Here is a 27,653-nt window from a genome sequence, read left to right on the forward strand (position 1 = left end):
AGCGGCAAATAACATTTGTGCTACACAAGTGCCAGGCAATGACTATCTCCAACAAGAGAGAATCCAACCATCACCCCTTGGCATTACCATCGTTGAGCCCCAATTATTAACATCCTGGGGTTACCATTGACATGAAACTGAACTGGACCAGCCATATAAATACTGTAGCTCCAAGAGCAGGACAGAGGCTGGGAATTTTGTGGAGAATAACTCACCTCCTGACTCCCCAAAGCCTGTCCACAAGGCACAAGTGATGGAATACTCTCCACTTGCCTGAATGAGTGCAGTTCCAACAACACTCAAGAAGCTCGACACCATCCAGGGCAAAGCAGCCTGCTTGATTGGCACCCCATCCACCATCTTCATCATCCACTCCCTCCACCACCTTCACACAGTGGCAGCAGTGTGTATCATCTACAAGATGCACTGCAGCAACTCACCAAGGCTTCTTCGACGGCACCTTCCAAACTCGTGACCTCTACCACCTAGAAGGACAAGAGCAGCAGATAAATGGGAACACCACCACCTGGAAGTTCCCCTCCAAGACACTCACCATCCTTGCTTGGAACTATATTGCTGTTCCTTCACTGTTGCTGGGTCAAATTGTTAGAAATCCCTCCATAACAGCACTGTGGGTGTACTTACACCACAAGGACGCAGTGAGTCAAGAAGGCAGCTCACCATCTTCTCAAGGGCAGTTAGGGATACGCAATAAAAATTCTGGCCTAGCCAGTGATGCCCACGTCCCATGAAAGAATAAAAAAATGAATACGGGGAGAATAGTGGATGTGTATTTGGATTTTCAAACAGCATTTGATAAGGTGCCACACAATAAGTTATTAAGCAAGATTATGGCTCATGGGATCAGGGGTATTACAGATGGATTAGCATGGCAAATGGAATGTTGGCATTTATTGCAAGAGGAATGGAATATAAAAATGGGAAGATTTGCTACAATTGTATAGTGCGTTGGTGAGACCACATCTGGAGTACAGTTTTGGTCTCCATATTTGAGAAACGATATAATAGCATTAAAAACAGTTCAGACAAGGTTCTCTCAACTGATTCCTGGGGTGAGAGGGCTATCTTATGAGGAAAGGTTGGGCAGGTTGGTCCTGTACCCATTGGAGTTTAGAAGAATGAGAGGTGATCTTATTGAAATATATAAGATCCTGAAGGGACTTGACAGGGTGAATACTGAGAGGGTGTTTCCACTTGTGGAAGATATCAGAACTAGGGGACACAGTTTAAAAATAAGTGGTCTCCTATTTAAGACGGAGATGAGGAGAATTTTTTTCTCTTGTAAGGTCGTTGGTCTGTGGAATTCTTTTCCCCAGACAGCAGTGAAGCAGGGTCATTGAATATTTTTAAGGCTGAGTTAGATAGGTTTTTGATTGACAAGGGAGTCAAAGGGTACAGGGGTAGAAAGATAGATAGAGCTGAGGCCATAATCAGATCAGCATGATCTTGCCAAATGGCAGGATCAAGGGGCCGAATGGCCTACTCCTACTCTTAATTCTTATGTATGTTCGTATTAAGGATTGATTAATGGACAGAAACCAAATAGCAGGAATAAACATGGCATTGTCAGGCTGGCAGGCTGTAACTAGCAGGTACCACAAGGATTAGCGCTTGAGCCTCAGACTTTTCCAATCCATCTTAATGACTTAGATGAGGGGGCTGAGTGCAATGTATCCAAGTTTGCTGGTGATACAAAGCTAAATAGGAAGGTAGGCAGTAAGGAGAACACAAAGAGGCTGCAGAGTGATCTCATAAGGTTGTGTGATTGGGCAAGAACATGGCGGGTGGAATAAAATGTAACAAACTGTGAATTTGTTCATTTTGGTCGGAGAAATAAAAAAGAGTATACTTTGAATGGTGAGGGACGAGGAAATGTTTGCATTCTGAGGGAGCTGGGTGTCCTGGTACATGAATGACATAAAGCCAACATGCAAGTACGGTTAACAATTAGGAAGGAAAATGGTATGTTAGCTTTTGTTCTGTTCCTTTAACTGCTGTTACACCTGACAGTTCTTCAGAAACTCTGGCCTGAATTTTGACATGTTGACTGTAGCCCCAAGTGCAGGCCAAAAAGCTGGGGCGACCCTGCCTCAGTCATTGTGGGGTGCCCCAACATGATCCTGTGGTATTCTGGCAGCTAATTAGCTGCCATGGGGGGCTCCCTTTCCTTGAAGAAACAATATCCTGCCTCCAAGAGCAGCTAGTCAATCTGAGGCTCGGCAGCTTTCAGTCCCAGCATGCACCACTGAGAATGGTGCCCACTGCCGGGACTACAGCTGGCCCACAGCATGTAAGCCGCTCTCACACCTAGAAGAATGGGGTCAGGGTTACCAGGGGCAGTCAGGCAGGACCCAGTGAGGGGGCTAGATGTAGTTGGTGAACGTTGTGGGGGCGGGGAGGGGATGGGTTTCCATTGGGCAGTCCTAGGAGGAGGTGACCAGGTGTGTAGATGAGGGTAGTGCAGTTGATGTAGTTTATATGGATTTCAGCAAAGCCTTCGACAAGGTCCCACATGGGAGACTTACAAAGAAGGCAAATGCACATGGGATACAGGGTAATTTGATAAGGTGGATTCAGAATTGGCTTAGTTGTAGGAGACAGAGGGTGATGACAGAAGGCTGCTTTAGTGACTGGAAGCCCATGTCCAGTGGCGTACCAGAGGGATCTGTGCTGGGTCCCTTATTATTTGTCATTTATATAAATGACATAGATGACTATGTGGGGAGTAGGATTAGTAAGTTTGCGGATGACACGAGGATTGGCCGGGTGGTTAACAGTGAGGTTGAGTGTCTTGAGCTGCAGGAAGATATAGACGGGATGGTCAGATGGGCAGATAAGTGGCAGGTGGAATTTAACACTGATAAGTGTGAGGTGATACACTTTGGAAGGAGTAATTTGACAAGGAAGTATTCAATAAACGGCATGACACTAGGAAGTTCTGAGGAACAAAGGGACCTTGGCGTGTGTGTCCATAGATCTCTGAAGGCAGAGGGGCACATTAGTGGGGTGGTGAAAAATGCATATGGGACACTTGCCTTTATCAATCGAGGCATAGATTACAAAAGTAGGGAGGTCATGTTGGAGTTGTAGAGAACCTTGGTGAGGCCACAGCTGGAGTACTGTGTGCAGCTCTGGTCGACACATTATAGGAAAGATGTGATTGCACTGGAGGGGGTGCAGAGGAGATTCACCAGGATGTTGCCTGGGATGAAACATTTAAGTTATGAAGAGAGGTTGGATAGACTTGGGTTGTTTTTGTTGGAGCAGAGAAGACTGAGGGGCGACCTGATCGCGGTCTACAAGATTATGAGGGGCATGGACAGGGTGGATAGGGAGCAGCTGTTCCCCTTAGTTGAAGGGTCAGTCACAGGGGGCATAAGTTCAAGGTGAGGGGCAGGAGGTTTAGGGGGATAGGAGGAAAAGCGTTTTTACACAGAGGGTGGTGACAGTCTGGAATGCACTGCCTGAGAGGGTGGTGGAGGCGGGTTGCCTCACAACCTTTAAAAGGTACCTGGATGAGCACTTGGCACGTCATAACATTCAAGGCTATGGGCCAAGTATTGGTAAATGGGATTAGGTAGGTAGGTCAGGTGTTTCTCACGTGTCGGTGCAGACTCGATGGGCCGAAGGGCCTCTTCTGCATTGTGATTCTGTGATTCTGGTGGGGTAGGGGGCATCACTCTGGGCCAGACAGTGCCTGATTAGGAGGGAACCTAACCAGTGAAGCTGCCAGGAATTAGTGGGCAGTCTCCACATGTGGCCTGGCACTGGTAAAATGCCAATAGCGGTGGGAAGAGGCCCAGAAGTGGCCCTTAATTGTCCAATTAAGGACCTCAATTAGCCTGTGGGCAGAAGGTTGTCCTCCACATTCCCTGCTGCAGAAAGAATTCCATAGCATCGGGAAAGTGAAGGGCATTCCAGCTCCTACTTTCCGTCCCGATTCACCACGCACTCCCCCCACCCCCAACCCACATTCAGTGGCCCCATTAAATTTTGCCCACTGTGGGTAGGATGAAGTTTTGGAATTTTTTTATGCAGTCTTTGCACTTCCGCTCCAGCTGGTCCACTGGAGATGTTAGGCTTTGGTCTGTGGTTAGAGGCTAGGCTGTGCTTCTGCTGATGTTCCAAGTATATTGTTGTTGACACTTTTGGATCTGATCTTCTGTGGGTGATGTTGAAACTTGCAATGCTGTATTTGAAAATCTGCACACTGAGTGAACACTGACTAGTCATGGAAGAAGTTATTCATGGGGATGGGGTAACATTTCATTGAGTGGTTTTGCGTGTAATATTTGCATCCTACCAGCAGAGGCAGCGTATTTCTGGAGTTGGGTATTTTTCTATCCACTCTGGTTGAAGATCTGTCAAGGTTACAGGTAGTCTAGTCATTCAGAAGGCCAACAGCTGACTAACTGGAGTTGCTTTCAGGATCCTAAGAGACCTTAAGACAAGTCCTCACCTCCACAGATAGGGTAACTCCCATTTACAGCCTGAAAGGCATTATTGAAACAAGTTGCAGCAAGCAAGTCAGCAAGCAGGGTTTGTGTTTCAGCCAATTTCCCTGCTGGAGGGCTGTTTAAATGCATTTGATGGGCTGACTCAGGTGAGGAGCTAGTCGATCATCCGCTAAGGCAAGCACTGATCTTGCCAGCTTGCTGGAGAGACTGGATGAAGAGGCTTTTCTTTTCCCTAGGGATTCTTGTGGTCAGGCCTAGGAGCCAAAAATCTTCTTTGGGTGAGGAGGGAAGCAGTGTGCTCTGACTTGCTGTCTGGGTTTAATTGCAGCTTACAGATTAAAACTTTTATCTATTCTTGATGTCAGGACAGAGGTTCAATTCATCTCTCCTCTATAGATACCTCCTCTTTCAAAACTGGTGTTAATGCCTCAAAATTGTGAAACCTTCCTTCACCTTTCCAATCATACGTTTAATTGTCTAATATTTCTCTATATGTATGGCTTCTTCATCTGTGTTCACCATGTGTAGGATGTAGCCCTCCTTATGCCTTTTTCTATGCAGGATTTTTTGCCATATATGAACACATTGGCAAGGTATGTTGCCAGTAATAGCTAACCGGCAATCCCTCCCATTCTTACCACATGTCATGGAAGGAATAGCAGCTACTGGCTCAGAGGCAGTGCATTACCCACTGAGCCACAAGACTCTCCTGTGTGCTTTAATCAAGTGATATCCAATTTGTTTTTATTCTTTCATGGGATGTGGACATTGCTGGTAAGGCCAGCCTTTCTTGCCCATCGTTAATTGCACTTAGGAAAGTGATGTTGAGCTGCCTTCTTGAACCGCTGCAGTCCCTCTGGGTGTGGGTGCTGTTAGGAAGAGAATTCCAGGATTTTGATCCAGCAACAGTGAAGGAATGGTGATATAGTTCCATGTCAGGATGCTGTGTGGCTTGGTGGGGAACTTACAGGTGCTGGCATTCCCATGTGTCTGCTGCCCTTGTCCTTCTAGGTGGGGGGGTCACAGGTTTGGAAGGTGATGTCAAAAGAGCCTTAGTGAGTTGCTTCAGTGCATCTTTTATACAGTACACACTACTGCCACTGTGCATCAGTGTTGGAGGGAGGGAATGTTTAATTTGGTTGATGGGGTGCTGATGAAACAGACTGCTTTATTCTGGACGGTGTCAAGCTTCTTGGGTGTTGTTAGAGTCACACTAAGTGGAAAGTATTCCATCAAACTCCTGATTTGTGCCTTGTGTATGGTGGACAAACTTTGGGGAGTCAGGAGGTCAGTTACTCACCTCAGAATTCTCAGCGGCTGACTCGCTCTTGTAGCTAGTCCAGTTCAGTTTCTGGTCAATGGTAATCCACAGGATGTTGATAGTGGGCGATTCAGCGTTGGTAATGCCATTGAATGTCAAGGGGAGATGGTTAAATTCTCTCTTGTTAGAATCATAGATTGGTTACAGCACAGAAGGAGGCAATTCGACCCTTGTCTGTGCCGGCTCTGAAGGAGCAACACACCTAGTGCCACTTCCCTGCCTCTTCCTGTAGCCCTGCAAATTTTTACTTTTCAGAAAATTACCCAATTTCCTTTTTCAGCCTCAATTGATCTTGCCTGCACTACTCTCAGGCAGTACATTCTCATGACTTGAATACCTCTCTCAAATCTCCTCTCAACCTTCTCTTCTCCAAGGAGAACAGTCCCAACTTCTCCAATCTTTCTATGTAACTGAAGTTCCTCATACCCGGAACCATTCTTGTGAATATTTATTGCATTCTCTCTAACGCCTTCACATCCTACCGAAGTGTGGTACCAGAACTAATACTCCAGTTGAGGCCAAACCTTCGCTTTAGTCAAGTTTAACATAACTTCCTTGCTTTTGTACTCTGTACCCTTATTAATAAAGCCCAGGATGCCTTGCACTTTATTAACACTGTCTCAGCCTGTGTACTTCAATGGTTTATGCACATATACACCCAAGTACCTGTACTCTTGCACCCCCTTTTAGAATTGTACCCTTTACTGGAGATGGTCATTGCTTGGCACAAATGTTAATTGTCACTTATCAGCTCAAGCATGAATGTTGTCCAGGTCTTGCTGCATAGGGACACTGACTGCTTCAGTGTCTGAGGAGCCAGCATCTGCGAACATCCCCATTTCTGACCTTTTAATATAGAGAAAGCCATTAATGAAGCAGCTGAAGGTGGTTGGGCCAAGGACACTACTCTGAGGAACTTCTACAGAGATGACCTGGGACTAAGATGGTTAGCCTCCAACAGCCTCAAGTATCTTCCTTTGTACTAGGTATGGATCCAACCTGTGGAGAGTTTTCCCCTATTCTCATTGACTTCAGTTTTGCGAGGGCTCCTTGATGCCACACTCAGTCAAATGCTGCTTTGATATCAGGGACAGTCACTCTCATCTCACCTCTTGAGTTCAGCTCTTTTGTCTATGTCTGGACCAAGGCTTTACTGAGGTCAGGAGTCTAGTGGCTTAATAGTGTACAAACCTTGATGTCATGCCTTTTAGCTTCCTTTTTATGCCATATATTTCTATTAATTGTTTTCAGATGATAGCATGTTTAGTGTAGGATACATTTTAAAACCAGTAATAGAAATATGAAGAAGAGTCATACAGACTCGAAACGTTAACTTTTGTCTTCCCACAGTTGCTGTCAGACCTGCTGAGTTTTTCCAGCATTTTTTCTTTTTGTAATAGAAATTTTAAATGTTAATGCAGAATTTAGGATCAAATTTAATTTTAATGGCTGGAAAGTTATGCAGGACAGAATGACCTGGCATCTAAATTTCAAATTTTTGCTTGTCGCAAAAAGTTCTGCACTGGGGGCCCTAAATCAGTTCTAGACTTCTCCTTCTGATCTTCTACTGTTGCATTTTTAAAGTATGTTGTGAGTGCAAAAATCTATTTCAAGTCATGTAAGATTTCATTTGGAATTAGATTAAATATAAGGGAAGCTGTAGTGATAATAAATGGGATGTTTTCTGTGGATTTTGGTTTTGGCATATGAAGATACTTTTGGCAGCAGATTAATCAACTTTTTTTAAAAAAGATCTGGAAGTTCTAAATCCTAGCTCACCACACACCTTTGAGTTTGGTTTCCATTTGATGTCAACTAGCTTTGTAAATCTAAAAGTGATCAAGTATGCACAGCTTCTGCTGTTCCACTTAACTTATGGATTATAATACAACATAGGAAGTAACATTACTTACAAATTGTCACTTGACACAGTTTGTGGTCTACACAGTTTATTGGTTGGGGGAAGGAGGAGGGAGCTGAATAGTAGTGATAATTTATATAATGGAAACTTTGGCTATATTCCTGATTATTGGAGCCAAAGGTTTTGGATAGTTGTTAGTTACAAATAATGAACATCCCATGTTATTCAGATTTTCAATTCACTAAAAGCCTGCTGCTGAACCACAAGCTATAATCCAATACTAAAATATTCCCAACAGGATTGAAAATAATTATATATTGCATTGAATGGCTTTACAGACTTGCATTTGTCTACATAATAACAGGCACCAGACTTCAAAGAAAATTAATTGTATATGAAATGCTTTGAGAAATTGGAGTGATATATTAGCGCCCTATATAAACACATCTTTTAATATTTTAAACTAAATTAGCAGTCACAGAATTAAATGTACCTTGAAATGATTAATTTAACTTGTGTATGTATCTGGAATTTAATGAAAAAATGTTGAACTTTCTGCTGAAGATGGTTGCCTTGCCAGGAGGGTGGTTGAGGCAAGGACAGATGGCTTATTTAAGGGACAGCTAAATGCTGGGAAGACAAGAGGGCTTGTATTCCGGAAGAAAAGTCAGGTCTTCTTCATCCAAACTCATTTTATGATCTTGATGACTGGTAGTAGTACAGTTATCTCACTTTGCATCAACTATTAGCACTATTTGTGGTGTCAGCAGTGGCTGAGTTGGTAGCACTCTTGCTTTTGAGTCTCTGAGTTCAAATCCCACTCCAGGGTATGGGTAAAAAAAAATCAAGGCTGACACTCCAGTGCAGTACTGAGGATGACGTCTTTTGGTTAAGACGTTAGACCAAGGCCCCATCGGCCTCCTCCTGTGGATGTTAAAGATGCCATGGCACTAAAGAAGAGCAGGGGAATTATCCCCAGTGTCCTGGCCAATATTTATCCCTTAATCAAAATTACAAAAATAGATTATTTGGTCAGTCATGCATTGCTATTTGTGGCAGTTTGCACAAATTGGCTGCCATGTTTCCTACAACAGTGGCTACACTTCAAAATGTACATCATTGCCTGGAAAGTGCTTTGACATGTCCAGTGGTCATGAAAAGCACTATATAAATGTGAGGTTTTTTTATTTTCTGTAATGGCAGTATAGTAGTTGAGTCTGAAATAGTACAGGAACTTTGCAGTTAACAGGACACATGTACATAGACTACAATATACTTTGTAGCATGTGAGCCAATATTGATTATTTTAAATATAAATTGAGAAACCAATTTTGAGCATTGCTGAAAAAAAGGGATGTCAAAGTTTTTCATCTTGCACTCATCAGGACACCGCAAGAATACCAATATAAAGGGAAAACAATAAATTATACTGTATGTCAGTCACCATCACTTGTGCATTCTCCATGGCAACACCTCTACCAGAGTCCACTTGCAAACCAATCAGCACTCTCTTCTCATACTGTTTAAATTGTTGTTTTACCTTTATATTGGTATTCTTGTGAAGTGTCCTGATGAGTGCAAGAAGAAAAGTTTTGACATGTCTCTTTTCTCAGCAATACTTAAGTTCTGTACTACCAAACAACAATTTTGAGCATCTGACAATTTACTTTGTTAGACTACTAATCAACAAACTTTTGCGTTTCCACAGCTACAAGAGATTAATGACAGGTTGGTGAGGTCATGCGATATAGATATTGATGAATTCTTTTCTGAAATTGATCAGTCACTGGTTACAAGCAGAAGAGTGCTGCGACAGTTTGAGAGGCAATGTGTCCACGTTATATCTGAAGAGGAGTGGGAGCAAATACAGCTAAAGGTTAGTGAGAAATGTCTTACTTTTCTTCAGATCAGCTAATGATTCAAGGGTATTTCTCCAATGTAATGTAAAATTATATTTTAATATGGACATAAATGTACTTCAGAATTCAGGAGGGGGATTTATCTTTTTTTGCGTTCAAAGATTGCTGTGTTTTGGGGGCACAAAAAAATGGGAAAAAAAGGCAGGCACCCTTTATGCTAGGTTTTCACCATCCACGTCACCCAAGAAGAATACTGAGATTATGCAAAGTAACAAATTTACATAATTTCTGCATGCACAGAGTGATGTGAACAACAGACAACTGGAGAAAATATTTTCCTTTAGCAAGAGATCTGTGTTCTGAAAACAGGTCACCGACCTGAAACGTTAATTCTGTTCTCTCTGCGCAGATGATGTCTGACTAGGTCACTTCCAGCATTTTGTTTTTTTACTTCAGATTTCCATCATCCCCAGTATTCTTCTTATAAACAATTTGTTGATTTATTTCTAAACTAAGTAGGTAATTCTATATCAATTCAGATTTATAACCACTACAGCTTCAATTTGACAATTACCATGCAACATATTGAACACTGATGTTGCCATTAAAGCCTACTGCCAGCAAAAAAAAAGCCCAAAAAACTAAGGTATCCATTTGGATAGCACAAAATACCATTTGGTCCCATGTATGGGATAGGCCTTTTTCTTTTTTTTCACTCAAAGATCAGGATCAGAACACTCCACCAGAAAAGGTGGTGGAAACTGATTTCATAAATAATTTTAAAAGGGAGTTGGACAGGTTCTTGAGGATGAAGAGCTTATAGGGTTACAGAAATAAAGTTGGGTTGTAGGACCAACCACAACTCCTCGTTCAAAGAGCCAGCTCAGGCATGGCAGGCAAAATGGCCTCCTTCCGTGCTTTAATTTTCTATGATCCTGGCTTTTCTAACAAAATTAATGTAATTCCTACGCTCCATTATTTACGCTGGAAAATAAAACCTAGATCTTACTCTACGAATTGTGAAGGTAGATTCTGTAGGATCCTGCACAATGGCGAGGGGGTGGGGAGGGTGGCATGTGAAGAATTTGACACACGATAGAAAATTACAATATCCAAAACCTTAAAAATCACAATAAGTTAACAAAATTACATCTCTAAAAAGAAACAAAGGAAGCTAATATTAAATGTTCATTCTCTAATCAATGCGTAGCGTTATTTCAAGACCAAGGTTGTTTTAAAATCACAAACTATTTTACTAGAATATTGAATAAACAGATTTGGCTGAAAATTCCTCCCCTCGTTGTGTAGTCATGATGGAAATTTTCACCCTTTGATCTCTTGTTAAATGTGTGTTCTTTTAACTCTCCTCAGGCGATCCTAAGGGAGGTATTTGATTGTCCAATTTGTATCACTCCTTTGGATCACTTAGACAACATAACGTGCCACGCTGCTGATGAAGGGCCTGATGGAAGAGAGAAATGTGGTCCAGCGGTGCGGCAAACAGTGCTGCTGTCCTGCTCACACATCTTCCACTACACTTGCTTGAAAGCCTTTGAGGACTTCTCTGAGGGAGAGAAACATATTTGTCCATTATGCAGGTCAACCTATGAAAAGAAGATTTTATGAATAATAAAACCATAAACTTTCATTCCTGCTGCTCAGAACAAATACTTCCAAGGCGGAGTACTTTAAATTATTTAACGTTTAAATAAAAAAGTCATGTTCTGCTGTATTACGTTTCATGTGGCAGGATGTTGTCCATGTATGTGATAGTCATGAGCCATGTGGCCAAAAGATAGCCCTCATCACCCAGTAGCCACATACTGGTTTGTTGTGGTGGCTCAAGAGTTGATAGTATAGCCCATTACCATAGGATGAAAGCATTATCCCCTCTGCCAGGATACTGGGCATAGACCTGCTTAATATGCTTTTTTTAAAAATTCATTCATGGGATGTGGGCATCGCTGGCTAGGTCAGCATTTATTGCCCATCCCTAATTGCCCTTGTTCAGAGGGCATTTAAGAGTCAACCACATGACTGTGGCTCTGGAATCACATGCAGGCCAGACCAGGTAAGGACAGCAGATTTCCTTCCCTAAAGGACATTAGTGAACCAGATGGGTTTTTTTACAACAATCGACAATGGTTTCATGGCCATCATTAAACTTTTAATTCCAGAGTGTATGTTTGCACATCAGCTTGATGCTGAGGGAATGGAACTCCTTTTGGTTGCAGTACATCTCAGAGTTGACACGCCACCACCCTAAGTGATGTGCATGCAGTCAATGACACACTGCACCAAGGGGAAGCCTGTAACTGTTATGAAGCTGCATGCTCGCTCTGCCTGCTTCTCCCTGGCATTCTCAAATGTATTCAACTCCCTTGGAATGCAGAGCCTCCAGTGACCTCTCTTATGCAACAAGAGTTGCAATTATCATCTATCTGTTCCAGGCTGGAAGGAGGGGGATGCATAAAAGCTTGTGGCCAATCAGCTTTGCAACCTCTGGGGATGTCACTCTCACCCTGCTTGGAGACTGTAGAACCGTGGGAGGTGACATCCTAGGTGAAGTGGAGACATGTGTTCTTTGCTGATGTCGAGGTAGGCGAATTGCTCCCTGAAGTCCCTAGGTAGATATGATCTCCAGCTGACAGCCCATCTCCCCCACCAAACTCTCCTGCCTTCCTCTTCCAGCGGATTATCCTGCTTTGGGTAACCTCTGCTCATTCTCCCTGTCATGCTGCCGTCCAAGGGGGTGATGTACCACTTACACAAATCTGGGGGAAAGTGGTTTGTGCAGCAGCCTTGAAGCCCTACCTAATCTGTTACTGTCGGGAACAGTAGTGCAATATTAATATAAGCCTAGAGGCCCAACCTAATGTTCTGGAGATGTGAATTCAATTCCCACAACAACAATTGGGGGGGGGGAGCGGCGGTGGTGGTGGGTCAAAATGAAATTCAATTAATTAGTAAGGCTGGAATAAAAAGCTAATTTCAGTAAAGGTGATTATGAAACTACTGTATTTTTTTAGAAACCCATTTGGTTCACTAATGTCCTGGAGGGAAGGAAATCTGCCATTCTTATCCAGTCTGGCCTATATGTGACTCCAGACCCACAGGGATGTAGTTAACTCTTAACTGGCCTTTTTAATGACCCAGCAAGCCACTCAGCTGAACCAAACTGCTCCAGAAAAGTCAAAGATAAATAAAGCTGAACAGACTGCCCAACACTGGCCTAAGCACTGGAAATGGCAAAGCCACAACGTGCCCCAACAACCCTGGGGACCCGTGCCAAAATTAGTAGAGCTGTCCCAAAGGCTAGTCAAGTAACAACCTGACATTGTCACACTCACTGAATCATACTGTACAGCCAATGGCCCAGACTCTACCATCACCATTCCTGAGGATGTCCTGTCCCACCCTCGGGATGGACCCAGCAGAGGTGGTGACACAGTGGTATACAGTTGAGATAGTGTTGAGTTGAGAATCCTTAACATTGACCCTGAACCCTATGAAGTCTCATAGCATCAGGTCAAACATGGGCAGGGAAACCTCCTGCTGATTACCATCGACCATCCTCCCACAGCTATTGTACCAGTACTCCTCTGTGTTGAGCACCACAACATGAAGCATTGAGGGTAGCAAGGGCACAGAATGTACTCTGGGTAGGGGACTTCAATGCCCATCGTCAAGAGTAATTGAGCGAACTGTCCAAGCCCTGAAGGACATATATGCCAGACAGGGCCTATGGCAGGTAATAAGAGAACCAAGAGGGGAAAAGCCTGCGTGACCTTGTCACCAATCTACATGTTGCAAATGCATCTGTCCATGGCACTATTAGTAGGAGCGATCACTGCATAGTCTTAGTGGAGACCAAGTCCTGTCTTCACACTGAGGACACTTTCCATTGTGTTGTGTGGCACCACATTGTGCTAAATGGGACAGATTCAGAATAGATCCAACAGCTCAAATCTGGGCACATCCTTGAGGCGCTGTGGGCCATCAGCAACAGCAAAATTGTATTCAGTCACAATCTATAATCTCATGGACCAGCATATGCCGCACTTGACTAGTACCATCAAACCAGGGAACCACCGTGGTTCAATGAGTGTAGGAGAGCATGCCAGGAACAGTACTAAAATAAGTTGCAAACCTGGTGAAGCTACAGCATTGAACCACATGCATAGTAGATGGCAGAACCTGACCGCTCACTGACACTCAGTTTGGGATCCGCCAGGTTACTCAGCTTCTGACCTCATTACAGCGTTGGTTCAAACGACCTGAACTCGAGAGATGAGATGAAAGTGACTGTCTTGAGGGATCTGGGTGTTCTTGTGCATGAAACACAAAAAGTTAGCATGCAGGTGCAGCAAGTAATTAAGCAGGCAAATGGAATTCTGGCTTGTATTGCTAGGGGGTTGGAGTTTAAAAATAGGGGAGTCTTGTTACAACTGTATAGGGTGTTGGCAAGGTTGCAGCTGGAGTACTACATACAGTTTTGGTCCCCGTATTTAAGAAAGGATAGACTGGCATTGGAGGCAGTTCAAAAGAGATTCACTAGGCTGATTCCTGGGGTGAAGGTGTTGACTTATCAAGAACGGCTAAACAGGTTAGGCCTTTATTCATTGGAGTTTAGAAGAACGAGGGGTGATCTTATTGAAACGTACATGATTCTGAGGGGGCTTGACAGGGCAGATGTTGAAAAAAAGGTTCCATTAGTGGGGGAAATCTCGAACAAGGGGACATAGTTACAGAATAAGGGGACACTCATTTAAAACTGAGATGTGAAGGAATTTCTTCTCTCAGGGGGCAATGAATGTCTGGAATTGTCTACCCCAGAGAGTTGTGGAGGCTAGATCGCTAGATCACTGAAAGTATTTAAAGAGGAGGTAGATAGATTTTTGAAATATCGGGGAGTTGAGGGCTATGAGGAGCTGAAGCCTGGGCAGATCAGCCATGATCTAATTGAATGGCAGGGCAAGCTTGAGGGGCTGAATAGCCTAATCTTGCTCCTATTTCTTATGTTTTTATGTTGACATCAAGGTAGCATCTGACCGAGTGTGGCATCAAGGAGCCCTAGCAAAACTGGAGTCAATGGGAACCAGGGGGAAAACTCTCTGCGGGTTGGGGCCATACCTAGCACAAAGGAAGATGGTTGTATTTGTTGGAGGTCAATCATCTCAGTCCCAGAACATCACAGCAGGAGTTTCTCAGGGTAGTGTCCTTGGCCCAACCATCTTCAGCTGCTTCATCAATGACCTTCCTTCTATGATGAGGTCAGAAGTGGGGATGTTCACTGATGGTTACACAATGTTCAGCACCATTCATGGACTGCTTCAGTATCTGAGGAGTCATGTCCAAATGCAGCAAGACCTGGACAATATCCAGGCTTGGGCTGACAGGTGGCAAGTAACATTCACGCCACACAAGTGTTAGGCAATGACCATCTCCAACAAGAGAGAATCTAACCATCGCCCCTTGACATTCAATAGCATTACCATCGCTGAATCCCCCACTATCAACAGCGTGGGGTTACCATTGACCAGAAACTGATCTGGACTAGCGATATAAATATAGTGGCTACAAGAGCAAGTCAGAGGCTAGGAGTCTTGCAGCATGTAACTCACCTCCTGACCCCCCAAAGCCTGTCCACCATTTACAAGGCACAAGTCAGGAGTGTGATGGAATACTTTCCACTTGCCTGGATGAATGTAGCGCCAACACTCAAGAAGCTTGTCACCAGAGGGCAAAGTAGCTCACTTGATTGGCACCCCTTCCACAAACATTCACTCGCTCCACCACTGACGCACAGTGGCAGCAGTGTGTATCATCTACAAGATGCATCGCAGAAACTCATCGAGGCTCCTTCAACAGCATCTTTCACTACCATCTAGAAGGGCAAGGGCAGCAGATACATGGGAACACTACCACCTGGAAGTTCCCCTCCAAGCTGCTCACCATCCTGACTTGGAAATATATCACTGTTACTGGGTCAAAATCCTGGAACTCACTCCCTAAGACCACAGGGACTGCAGTGGTTCAAGAAGGCAGCTCTCCACCACCGTCTCAAGGGCAATTAGGGATGGGCAATAATTGCTGGCATAGCCAGTGATGCCCACATCCCAGAAGTGAATTTAAAAAAAAGCATGCTACAGGCAGAGCTAAGCGATCCTACAACCAAAGAATTAGATCAAAGCTCTGCAGTTCTGTCACATCCGGTCACGTATGGTGGTGAACAGTTAAATAACTAATGGGAGGCGAAAACTCCATGAACATCCCCATTCTCAATGAAGGGGTAGCCAATCATGACAGTGTAAAATTCTGACTGAAAGCCAGAAGTGCCACATTTATGGTCCATCTTGACCCCCTCCTGAGTACCCCAGCATCACGGATACCAGTTTTTAGCCAATTCAATTAACTCCACATGATATCAAGAAATGGTATACAGCAAAGGCCATGGATCCTGATAACATCCTGGCTGCAGTATCAAATATGTGATCCAGAGCTGGCTGCGCCCCTAGCCAAGCTGTTCCAGTACAGCTACAACACTGGCATCTACCTGGCAACACGGAAAATTGCCCAGGTATTTCTTGTCCGCAAAACCAGGACAAATCCAATCAGGCAATTACCATCCCATCAGTCTACTTTCAATTAAAAACAAAGTTTGGAAGGTGTCATGCATAATGCTATCATATGGCACTTATTCAGCAATAGACTGCTCATTGTTGCTCAGTTTGGGTTCCACCAGGGCTCCAGACCTTGTTACAATCTTGATCCAAACTTGGACAAAAGAGCCAAATTCCAGAGGTGAGTGACTGGCATCGATATTAAGGCAGTATTTGACCAAGTGTGGCATCAAAATTGAAGTCAGTAGGAACCAGGAGGAAATTTCTCAACTGGCTGGAGTCATACCCAGCACAAAGATGGTTGTGGTTGTTGGAGGTCAATCATCTCAGTCCCAGGACAACAATCTAGGAGTCTCTGAGGGTAGTGTCCTAGGCCCAAACATCTTCAGTTGCTTACCAATGACCTTTGTTCCATCATAAGGTCAGAAGTGGGGATGTTCACTGATGACTGCAGAGTGTTCAGTACCATTCACACCTTCTCAGATACTTAAGCAGTCCATGCCAATATGCAGCAAGACCTGGACAACATTCAGGCTTGGGCCTGGGGAGGTAATGGCAAAGTGGTATTGTCACAGGTTCGAATCCCGCCACAGCAGATGGTGGAATTTCAATTCAATAAAAATGTGGAATTAAAAGTCTAACGATGATCACAAAACCATTGCCGATTGTTGCAAAAACCCATCTGGTTCACTAATGTCCTTTAGGGAAGGAAATCTGCTGTCCTTACAGGTGACTCCAGTCCCACAGCAACATGGTTGACTCTGAACAAGGGCAATTAAAGATGAGCAATAAATGCTGGCCTGGCCAGTGACACTCACATCCCATGAACACAGAAAAAAGCTGATAAGTGGCAAGTAACATTCGTGCCACACAAGTACCAGGCAATAGCTATCTCCAACAAGAGGGAATTTAATTGTCTCCCCATGCCATTCAATAGACTTAGCATTGCTGAAACCGCAGCCATTAACATCCTGGGGGTTACCACTGATGAGAAACTTAACTGGACCAGCGATGTAAATACTGTGGCTACAAGAATGGTCAGAAGCTGGGAATTCTGTGGTGAGTAACTCGCAACAGGTCATTGAGTGTATTTAAGACCGAGATAGATAGGTTCTTGATTGGTAAGGGGATCAAAGGTTATGGGGAGAAGGTGGGAGAATGGGGTTGAGAAACTTGTCAGCCATGATTGAATGGTGGAGCAGACTTGATGGGCTGAATGGCCTAATTTCTGCTCCTATGTCTTATGGTAACTTGACTTCCCAGGGCTGATGCATCATCTACCAGGCAAATAAGCAATATCACGGAATGTAAGGAATTAAATCTGCCAGCTGAGGGCAGCTCCAACAATACTCGAAGCTCAACACCATATTGAACAAATCAGTCTGCTTGATCGTCATTCCCTCTACCACTGACACACAACAGCAACATTGTGTTGTATACCAAATGCACTGCAGTTACTTGCAAGGCTGCTTCAACAGCATCTTTCAAACCCATAGCCCCTACTGCCTAAAAGGATAAGGGCAGCAGATGCATGGGAACATCACTACTTGCAAGTTCTCCTCCGAGTCACACACCATCCTGACTTGGAACTATATTGCTGTTCCTCTGGTGTCGTTGGGTCGAAATCCAGGAACTCCCTTCCAGCACTGTAGGTGTACCTACGCTACAGAAACTTCAGCAGTTCAAGAAGGCAGCCATCCCACCACCTTCTTGAGGGCAATTCAGGATGGGCAATAAATTCTGACCTTGTCAGCAAGGCTCATATCCCATGAACAAATAAAATAACTGGAGGCCTCATTCCATTACCCCAGAAATGTGTACCCTGCCTACTGCATCAGGACGTTAGCCTGTCTACAGTTTCCCTCCTTAGCATATCCAGTGTCTAGTACAGAAATCCATCTGGAGATTACTGTCCCTCAGTTCTTATTTTTCAACTTAGTCCCCAACAACTTAAATTCTCTCTCGAAGACTGCAAATGGAATTTAGTTTTAGATCACTCGTTCCAACATGAATGATGACTTTTGGCTGTTGTCCCTCTCCCCATAAGTAGTTTTCCATCCGTTCCATGATGTGTTTCACTTCAACACCAGGAAGCAAAACACCATTTTGGGCTCCTAGTCATATGTCCTAAAGTAAAGGCCAACACCCCATGATTATAGAATCCTCCATTATTACTAATTTCCTGTTGCAGTCTCTATAGTGCCTCTCATAACTTACCATCCTTGGCTACAGTAGTCTTTGTTACATAGTATTGCTCAGGACTAACCTCCTGAATCACTGTTGCTGCTCACTTCATACTTGTCCAAAACAATATACCCATTGGGCAGTTCTACTGCAGGCCCTGGCTCCCTCTACTGCCTGTGAAGATAGTCACTCACTTTTCTTTTCCCATTCATGTGCTTGTAACTGTCTTGCACCGTTTTTCAAGGTACAATGTTCTGGAGAGTACAATACAAAAAATCTACATCCTCTCTGATGATGGTGTGTGGCCACATGATGATCGAATGTGGAAATGCTCTCCTCCAGATTCAATTTTCTAACAAGATGCAAGTTGGTTGCCCTTGGATACGCCGAGGATTCATAATGCCTACAAATCACACTCTACATGCATCAAGAAGAATTCCCTATGCTGTCATCCCACTGATCTGTTGAACTTTTGAAAAAAAAGTATTTACCTGAACTCCATCTAGTACCAAATTCTTGCAAGAATTAAACTCCTCTCATTCGCCATGTAATTATTATCGAAAAAAATTGCTCAAATGCACTTTAAAGCTTAACCCAACCAAGACTAAAATCCACCGATCCTGGCACTTTGCACCCCATCAGCCTCTTGAGGCGGTCACATAATCACCAATCGTTTACTGTGAACTTAAATGGTACCTGAAGATCTCGATTCTTATCCTTACTCTCTTACTTAACTAGGCTGACCAGAGAGGTAGAAATTCCACAGTATTTATACAGTCATTTTTCAGTCCAGGGTAAACGTTTATATCAATATTCAATCCAGTTTCTCAATTAGATACTTCATTCAAACTTAAAAGTTATGACTTTTTTTCTATTCTTGCAAACGCTTAAGCTCTATCTTTGGTCATGTTGCTGACTACAGCACTGAAACAGCTAGGCCACTTAGAAACCAATCCCATCAGCACTGCCACCGACATGGCAAGGGTGTGTCTGGCGGGGCGGTGGGGTGGGGGTGGGGGGGATTGAAAACAAAACTGCTCAGCCATGAAGTGAGAAAATGTTTCAACTATTAGATTTCGGATCAATTCCTCTGCAAGCTGAAGCCTTCAATCTGGAAAAGAAATCTTAAGTCCGGCACAAGGTACTAACTGCCATTTTGAAGGTAGAACTTGCTGAAAAATGTATCAATAAATATAATTCTCAATCCAAAGACTTCATTAATAGCAATTCAAGCTCACGGGCTGAAATACAGACACAGTATAGTCTGGGCTATTTTCCATTCAGGAAAAAGGGCATGATTGTGACTAATGCCAATAATAGGGGTAAAACCTGGACATAATCACTATAGATTTGCAGTATATTGGGAGAGGAGACATACAGATCCAAGTAAAATGTCTCAAAAAGAGTCTCCTGCCTTTTCTCCAAACATCATACTGACGCATGTGAAGAATAATCAATGCCCAAATCCTACAATCATAATGAAAAGTTATGAGACAAATGTTTTGGTCATTTTCAAACAAAAGATTTGAAAAATATATACTTTATCACACTGGGTTCTATAGTGGAATGAAATAAGTAAAACAAGTATGAATGTACTATTTTATCATTGTTACAAACATACGAACAAGGAGCAGGAGAAGGCCAATCAGCCCCTCGAGTCTGCCCCGCCATACATTAAGATCATGGTTGATTTGATAGTAACCTGGAATCTGCATCCCACCTATTGCCGATAACCTATCACCCCACTGCTTACTGAGAATCTATGCACCCCTGCCTTAAAAATATTCAAAGGCTCTACATCCACCAACTTTTCAGGAAGAGAGTTCCAAAGACTCACAACCCTCAGAGAAAAAAATTTCGCCTCATCTATTTTAAATGGACGACCCCTTGGCTGGGATTTTCTGGCCCCGTTGTGGGCGGGGCCCGCCGTGGGCGAGGTGGCGCCCTAGCCAGAAGTCCATTGACTTGCAACGGGACTGGACGATCCCAGCGGCGGGCAGACGCGGAAAATCCTGCCCCTTATTTTTAAACAATGACCCCTAGTTCTAGATTCTCCTACAAGAGGAAACATCCTCTCCAAATCCACCCTGTCAAGACCCCTCTCTTCCCAAAAACATATTGCGAGTAGAAAAGGGACTGGAATACAACTATTCACGGATCAATAGTGCAGACTGTATTGTTAGGCTACTATTCTGTGAGAAACAGCTTGCATTTACATAGCATGCCTAATGCTGAAAAATTTTCCAAGGTGCTTCACAGGAGTGTAAAGGAAAATGTGGATGCCGAGCCAAAGGAGGTTGTCTTAGGAGACATGATGTTTGGTCAGAGATTCTTGAAAACCGTATTTTTGAGGCACTGGGGAATTCACTGGAAGTCAATTTAAGGACAATGGTGATGAGGGAGCAGAACTCAGTATGGCAGAGGACACAGGCAGAAACATTTTGGATTAGCTGAAGTTTACAGATAGTGGAAGGTGAAAAGCCAGCCAGGAAAGCACTGCAATAGTAGAGTCTGAAGTTTGAAGATTTCATCAGCAGATAGGCTAAAATAGGCTTCACACACTTAAATTATTTTCTGGACTACCTTTAGATATTTAAGTATTCACCTCTCGATGGCTTTACCTATGTGTAATTTTCTGAAGACGCTGAAAAGTAAGGTGCATTGTGTGGAACCACAGTTGCTTTTTTTAATTCATTCTTGGGAAATGAGTTTGAGATAATAAATCAAAGGGTGTTTTATATACCCTGGGAATAACCCATGGTAGCGTGGATTGAAAAGGCAGACTTGATGGACTGAATGGCCTTTTGTCTGTATGTATTTCTAAAGGTTGTTCATCAAAAAGAAGTTCATACAGCATTACTTCCTGAAGGTCTTCAAAGGCACAGCAATGAGCAGTTCTGGGAAGCCATGGTTTGGATCATCTTTTTTGTTTTCTGCCAATTAGAACTTCCTAATTGAAATATTAGAGGTGGGAGGAGTTCAATGTTGACAATTATCAGACATTGCTATCATATTACATGGTTCTGTTTTGAACTGTTCAAGCTACACAATCCATCTTCCTTTCAAGTACTGTATTTTTCTGTGGTCTTCGACAGATTGTAAAAAGGATATGGAAAAGCACATTAAACACAGTTCATTGAAATTTATTGTAAACACAAGGGGAGCTACAATGTAAACTTTGATTACAAACTTTTACAAAAAAAATAAACATAAGTACAATGTTGATGATACATTCTCTTAGTGCCAACAATGAAACAGTACTAACATGCAATATATCAACAGCTGCAACACCCAGGATATACATCCGATAAATCAAAATGAACAGCTTAACTAATGAATTGGCAGCTGCAGAAGTCTAAATAAAGTCTGCACGAGAAAAAAATTCTGTTTGTTTTAGAACATGTAATAAATCAATTTATGCAATAATTCTGTTGATATGGGAACTACTGGACATCAAACAATATTAATATGAGTTTTAGTAAATGACTTATTTTAAATTATGATAACTGAACAAAATGTTAAAAAGATTAATTGACAGTGGCCGAAAAATAACATGATAAAAAAAGAGCTATGCCGTTAAGTACCATTTCAAAAGGATAACACCACTGCAGTTCTTTCAGCTGTTTTTGCAAGATATGGTTATTGTGAAGAGTTAGGTTTTGCACAACTCTCTTTGCAGATGTCACCATTTTTCTTCAACTTTAAAATAGACATTAATTGCAGAAGTAAACATTAAGCCATGTCAATAATAACTTCATTTCACAATTAATTTTGAAGTATTTACAGCATCATTCTGGGAGCTACCAAAGTAAAATATGCAGTACCCATGAAAAAGGCAGCAAAGTACAACACTACATCAAGGTCAGCTATGTCACAGCATCAGCATAGAGCTCCCTTCACTCTGAACCTTGGCATCAATATCGGAGCTGTACACAAAACTGCACAGTGTGAGATTTTCATCTCCTAAACGAGCTATCCTTTGTTCTCTGAAAAAAAGTTTAAATTACTTACAGTTTTGTACTACTACCTCATGCCCACAAAGCAGAGTTCAGGCCAGGTAAACCCCCAACAGCTGGCAGAGGCTTTCAACCCACTAGCTGACGCTACATTCATGTGTTTTTTATGCCTTTGCCAATCCTCCTCAACCATGTCTAACATGAGATTTGATTTGTAGTGAACCTGTCCAAGCTTTCATTTTAAAAATAGTTAAATTCTTTGGAATGAAGAGCAAAATGGCTGACAAACTGATCATTGGAAGATGTGTATCTCAGCAAACTGTTACATGCTCCTATATCTCTGTTATGTAAAACTCTAATTTTTTCCAGTTGCAAAATTAACTATGTACATCTTCGATTCAAGTTAAAGGAGTGTAGTCTTTAGGAAAAAGTAGAAAATCTTTTCTCCTTTGTTTGCAAACACATGGCCCAGTGATGTAACTAGCATCAAACTGTAGTCAGTTGACCATGAAGCCAACCTGACAAATTCACACAGCTCAACACATTAAAATGATTAAGGGTTAAAACAATTTTCTTCTGGTAGCCACCAAATATGAGAAAATAACTGCTTTTGCTTCCTTTGTAACTAGTCTTATCCAGTCCAATATAGTGACCTACAGAAGTAACCTGGTTTATAGACCCCATGCAACATATCTGTACCCAATGATCAACAAAATAAAATATAAAAATGAATGCAACTCAGTTCAACTGCAACGTCCTGGAAATCATGCATCATCCCAACATTTTACATAGAGAAACATATTTGTTTTTATGCACTTAGGCCCCCGTCTAAGCTGCCTGATCTTCAACCAAATTCAGTTTCACTGTTTTAATTTGTAAATTTAAGAAAAAAAATCAACATTGTTTGAAGTAATTCAGCAGAATGCCTATTTAAAAATAACCAGAAGAGGTTCTTCTGAAAGTAATGGAGGGCACATCCTGAACTTAAACAAACAGATCTCACTGCAGGGAAGCAATTATAACTTTATAGTTTGTAACAAAAAAACGCAGCTGCCAATTCACCAAACTACACCCATTCTCTCCCAGACAGAATAATGCTCACACGAGAAAACAATCTAAAGTGTTGCTTCACAGCCTAGTCATCAGAAAATATTTCACATTTGGACAGATTGGATTTGTATATACATTTAAATGAGCTTATTATAGTGCCTATTTTATGCCAGTAATCCCACAATGGACAGCTAAGTTTGGGCATGTGTGCCAGGTAAACTACATACTTGTCACAGTTACAGATATGGGCCTTTAACCAACAGGGATATTACTGGTAGCACAAAATGGGTTATTTTAACAAGGTTTACTCAAACATACCAAAATAATCTGTTTTGCATTTCCTTTTAATTACAATGTGACAGAAATACATATTTCTATGAAAACAAGTCAGGTCACAGTGCATAAGACAAAAAAAAAATGCTATTTATCACAATAAACACTACCATAATGTACATGAATGTTGCTACAAAAATGTGATCAGAAAAAACAAACTCATTGATATTGAGCTGGGAGGCAAGAAGGAAATCACAGTGAATTTGTCATTAACTCTTTGTAGGTAAGAAACTGGAAAGTTTGCAAATGCCTGGTACACATGATACCATATATGTGTAGGCCTTTTTGGTCACTGCAAATAAATGCATATCTGGCCGAGTAACATCATCACACTTAAACACAAAATAAAACTGAAGATATAGTAGGTGAAAGTAAATAAAGTTGCTCTCTTTGTATTATCACACCAGGGCCAATTCCTTCTCTTGCATGGATCTCTTGCATTCAGTAGCAACATCAAAGTAAATCTGCCAGACTTGCTAAGGCCAGAGGCCTTATGACGCTCATGGTGCCATTTCTGCCAAATCTGGCACTTCTATTTTGGTGTTGCTGTTATTGCACAAGATCCACGGGCTAATGTTACTAACAAAATATTAAAACTTAATAGCTGCCTGTTACTTTTTATTTAGCATTCAGAAGTTACGGATTTAATGGCAGAGCAGTTGTGTGCTGGGAACTACATCATGTTTTGTTCACTAAGCACTCTCATACCATTGTTTTTTTTTTAACTCATTTTTGGAAATAGTCACCTCTGTGCATATCCTCTTAATTGCATAAGCATCCATAACCAAGCTGGGCTCTGCTGTTTAACACACTGGCACAGCGTGCAAACGCAAGGACTAGCTCTTTGCATTTAAATTTTCTGGAACTGATGACCTGAATCTGTTAACAGATTCACATGCCCTCTTTGCCTCCATCTATGACACGAACGTTTGCCAGAATTAAGAGTTATTTTTTGAGTGAAGCTGGCAAATGGACTACTGTGTGCCAGCTAATATGCTACATTCTATTACTGTAAAAGTGCCTTAAAACTCAATAGGTTAAACACTCCTTCTTACTGTCCCCTCTCAGGAAAACAAAAATATTGAATACAAATGAAACCTCTAAAATATCAGCAAGTAAGTTTATTTTTAAATGGCAGAAGAAAACTGTGTTATTTTATCCTACAAACATTTCAAGAGATTATGTTACATCTGTCACTTCAAAAACATTTGACTGCAACAAATCAAAGCCTCTTAATGTATCTTCACTTGCACCTTTGCTAAAAACAAAAGCTCGAAGTAGCAGTCTGGATTTTGGCATCTAGTTAAATCCATTCACAAAAAAATTGACTATAACTTGAACAAAAATAAGTGGAATGGCTCGATGCACGGAATGGCTTTCCCCCCCATTCACACTTTATGTCCTTAAAACTGTTCCAACAAGTAGGATGGATACAAGCCAGTGTTTGCTGATGGTCCTGAAAATGCTCCATGAACTCAGTGGTTTCATCATAGTAATAATGCTCATGCTATTTTATAAGAAGAAAACAACCTGTGTATCCAATTAATACAATTAATATCACAGAGGACTGGCAACGTACCATCTACAATGGACTATCATAAGCACATTGACCAGACATGATCAACATTACAGTTAAGGAATAATGAGTGGCAATTAAGTGAAATCAAGGGCAAAATATGCAATGCATTATGCTGCTAATATTGCTGAAGGAAGGTTTGGACAAAAAGTATGTAAACGACAAAGTACTCGTCAACATGTTGAATGTTAGCTACTCACCAACATGTTGAGGTGATTCAAAGTTTTCAAATCTCACAAACCAGTCAAAGCAGGGCACATGTGCTTTATATATTTCCTGTTCAAAAAGACTCAAGTTGAAAATATTTTTAAATTCGCCCAATTCATTCAAAAGGCCAGGCCCAACTTACTGCAGATTCATGAGCATAAAACACATTTCAAAATTTATTCTTCCCATTCTTTCCGTAAAAACAATGTTCATGTGCAACAGATTGTCAGACACCGGTGAATAGAGCCTTCATTCAGTTACTATTTAGTCTAATTATTTCCTAACTACATACCTTTTTTTGTTCAGCCTAGAATCTACATAAATGGGTTTATCAAAACGGATCACAGCTAATGTAAACAGAACTAGTATTTAACCTTGATGCAAGGTAACCAAGGTCTGCAGAACTCAGAAAAATGAGCGCACAGTCTTTGAATAAATTTGAAGAGCATGCCACATCTCCCTGGAATGATACAGGCTACAATTGTATGATGTTAAAGTCGATATCCTTGTACCCAGTTTTCTGACAGAAGATTAGTACTAGTGCCCTTATTGTTTGTGTCCAAGATAATGATATTAGAAAGTTGAATATTTTTCATTTTTTCCTCCCAACTGAACAGAATTTTCTTCACCTCCCTCCACCCAATCAAACTAATCTGCTCAGATAAGAGTAAGAGTATTGCTGCATAAATGTGCTAGTGTTCAGCTCTTTTAAAAAATACAAAAGACTGAAACATTCTTTTTCCCATACCCTAAAAAAAACTTCCAACATAATCAAAGGGGATCTCAATTATATCACCTAAAAAAGTTATTGGGTATTAATTTTAAGAAGTTATACTTGCTATTAATCAGTATGCCTGAAGACAGTATAGTGGGGAATTAAGAACAAATAAACTAGTGCATAAACTTGCACATCCTCAGGAAAATGCAACCACTTTACAATCAATAGTTTACTTTTAAGAACAGTTACTATTGTTATTTGGGGAACTTGGCATCATCACATGTTTGTGGGTTTGGTGGGGGGAATTGTACAGGAGGAGGAGGGAGGAGAGGAAAACTGATTCTGTTTTGGCATGGCTCTTGATATTTTGAGAAGATAAAAAGGCTACGGCTTGCTTGCCAAATGTTGATGGACTTTGCTTCTGCTCAATGCAGTGGCAGAAAAGATTTTAGGAATAGATTCTGGCAAACAATTAGTAGTCCACTATTCCAGGATAATTCTGCTTTAAGGGCGGAATTTAATGTTGGTGACAGGGGTCTCGCTCGTTGGCTGGAAAACTGGCGGGAGCCCCACCTTGCTTCATATGTTGGGGAAGGCCCAACGGAATCAAGTGCTCATCAGGCACTTCTCAGGCCAGCATAAGGACTTAGGATCCCGGGGTGAAAATCCTGCCCCCCCAAGAGCTGCCAGCTAATCAAAGGCCAGCAGCTCTCCATTATCTGTCAGCGCCACTGGGAGTGGCAGCTGCTGCCGATAATGCACCCTGGGAGATGCCAAGGATCGACAAGGGACCCAGGCCACACATGGGTGAGGCCAGGGTAGGGGTCGAGGGAAGGCTGTCGCTGGCTAGAGGGGAGAGGGGGTCAGAAGAAAGGGCAGGGTGGTGGCTCTCAGTGGGCACCCCCTTCCCGATGCACCCCCTTCCCGGTGCTAGATTCCTTGATCAAGCACTGAGTGCTTTTGAACCAGCACTCCCCCTTTCCCCCCAACCCTGGAAGCCCATAAGAAAACCCGACAGTGGGTTTGTTTTACATGCTCCTTGCGTGGTGACTCCCCCATCCTCATAAGCTTTTCCGCCTTGGACTTAATTGGGCAGATGCAGGAAGTGATGGGTCCCCACCCCACACCCTCCCACTCAATTAAATGCACCCATCAGCCTCCAAAATCGCCGCTGGAGTTGGGGGGGTGATGGGGGAGAGAACGTGGAGTGTGTGTGTGTGTGTGTGTGTGTGTGTGGGGCGGGGGGGGGGGGTGGGGGGGGGTTTGAATTAAATTCTGCCCTCAGTCTCCAGTCTGCATAATTTGAAGCCATTTATCTGGCCTCAAATGACAAATACTGAACATTAACCTTGCCTCCTCCACAAGTCACCTTTGTCACAACTATTCAATGTCTTTCATGATGACATGAAAACCTATTGCAATTGCAGGTGGATATTTTAAGATTCAAGATACCAATTAAATTATTACTCTATTAAGTGACATTGGAA

General features: G+C 42.3%; 1 protein-coding gene across 1 annotated transcript in view; it reads left to right on the forward strand.

Moving 5' to 3' along the window:
* rnf32 (ring finger protein 32) overlaps nt 1-11,145 on the forward strand; it is a 60,057-nt gene extending 48,912 nt beyond the window's left edge. Inside the window, exons 7-8 of the mRNA XM_078535161.1 lie at nt 9,369-9,536; nt 10,891-11,145. Coding sequence (XP_078391287.1) covers nt 9,369-9,536; nt 10,891-11,145 — 423 coding nt within the window. The remainder of the gene's footprint in view (nt 1-9,368; nt 9,537-10,890) is intronic.
* Nucleotides 11,146-27,653: the final 16,508 nt, after the last annotated feature.

The sequence above is a fragment of the Cetorhinus maximus genome, chromosome 3 (genome assembly GCF_964194155.1).
Source record: "Cetorhinus maximus chromosome 3, sCetMax3.hap1.1, whole genome shotgun sequence".
Classification (NCBI taxonomy): Eukaryota; Metazoa; Chordata; class Chondrichthyes; order Lamniformes; family Cetorhinidae; genus Cetorhinus; species Cetorhinus maximus.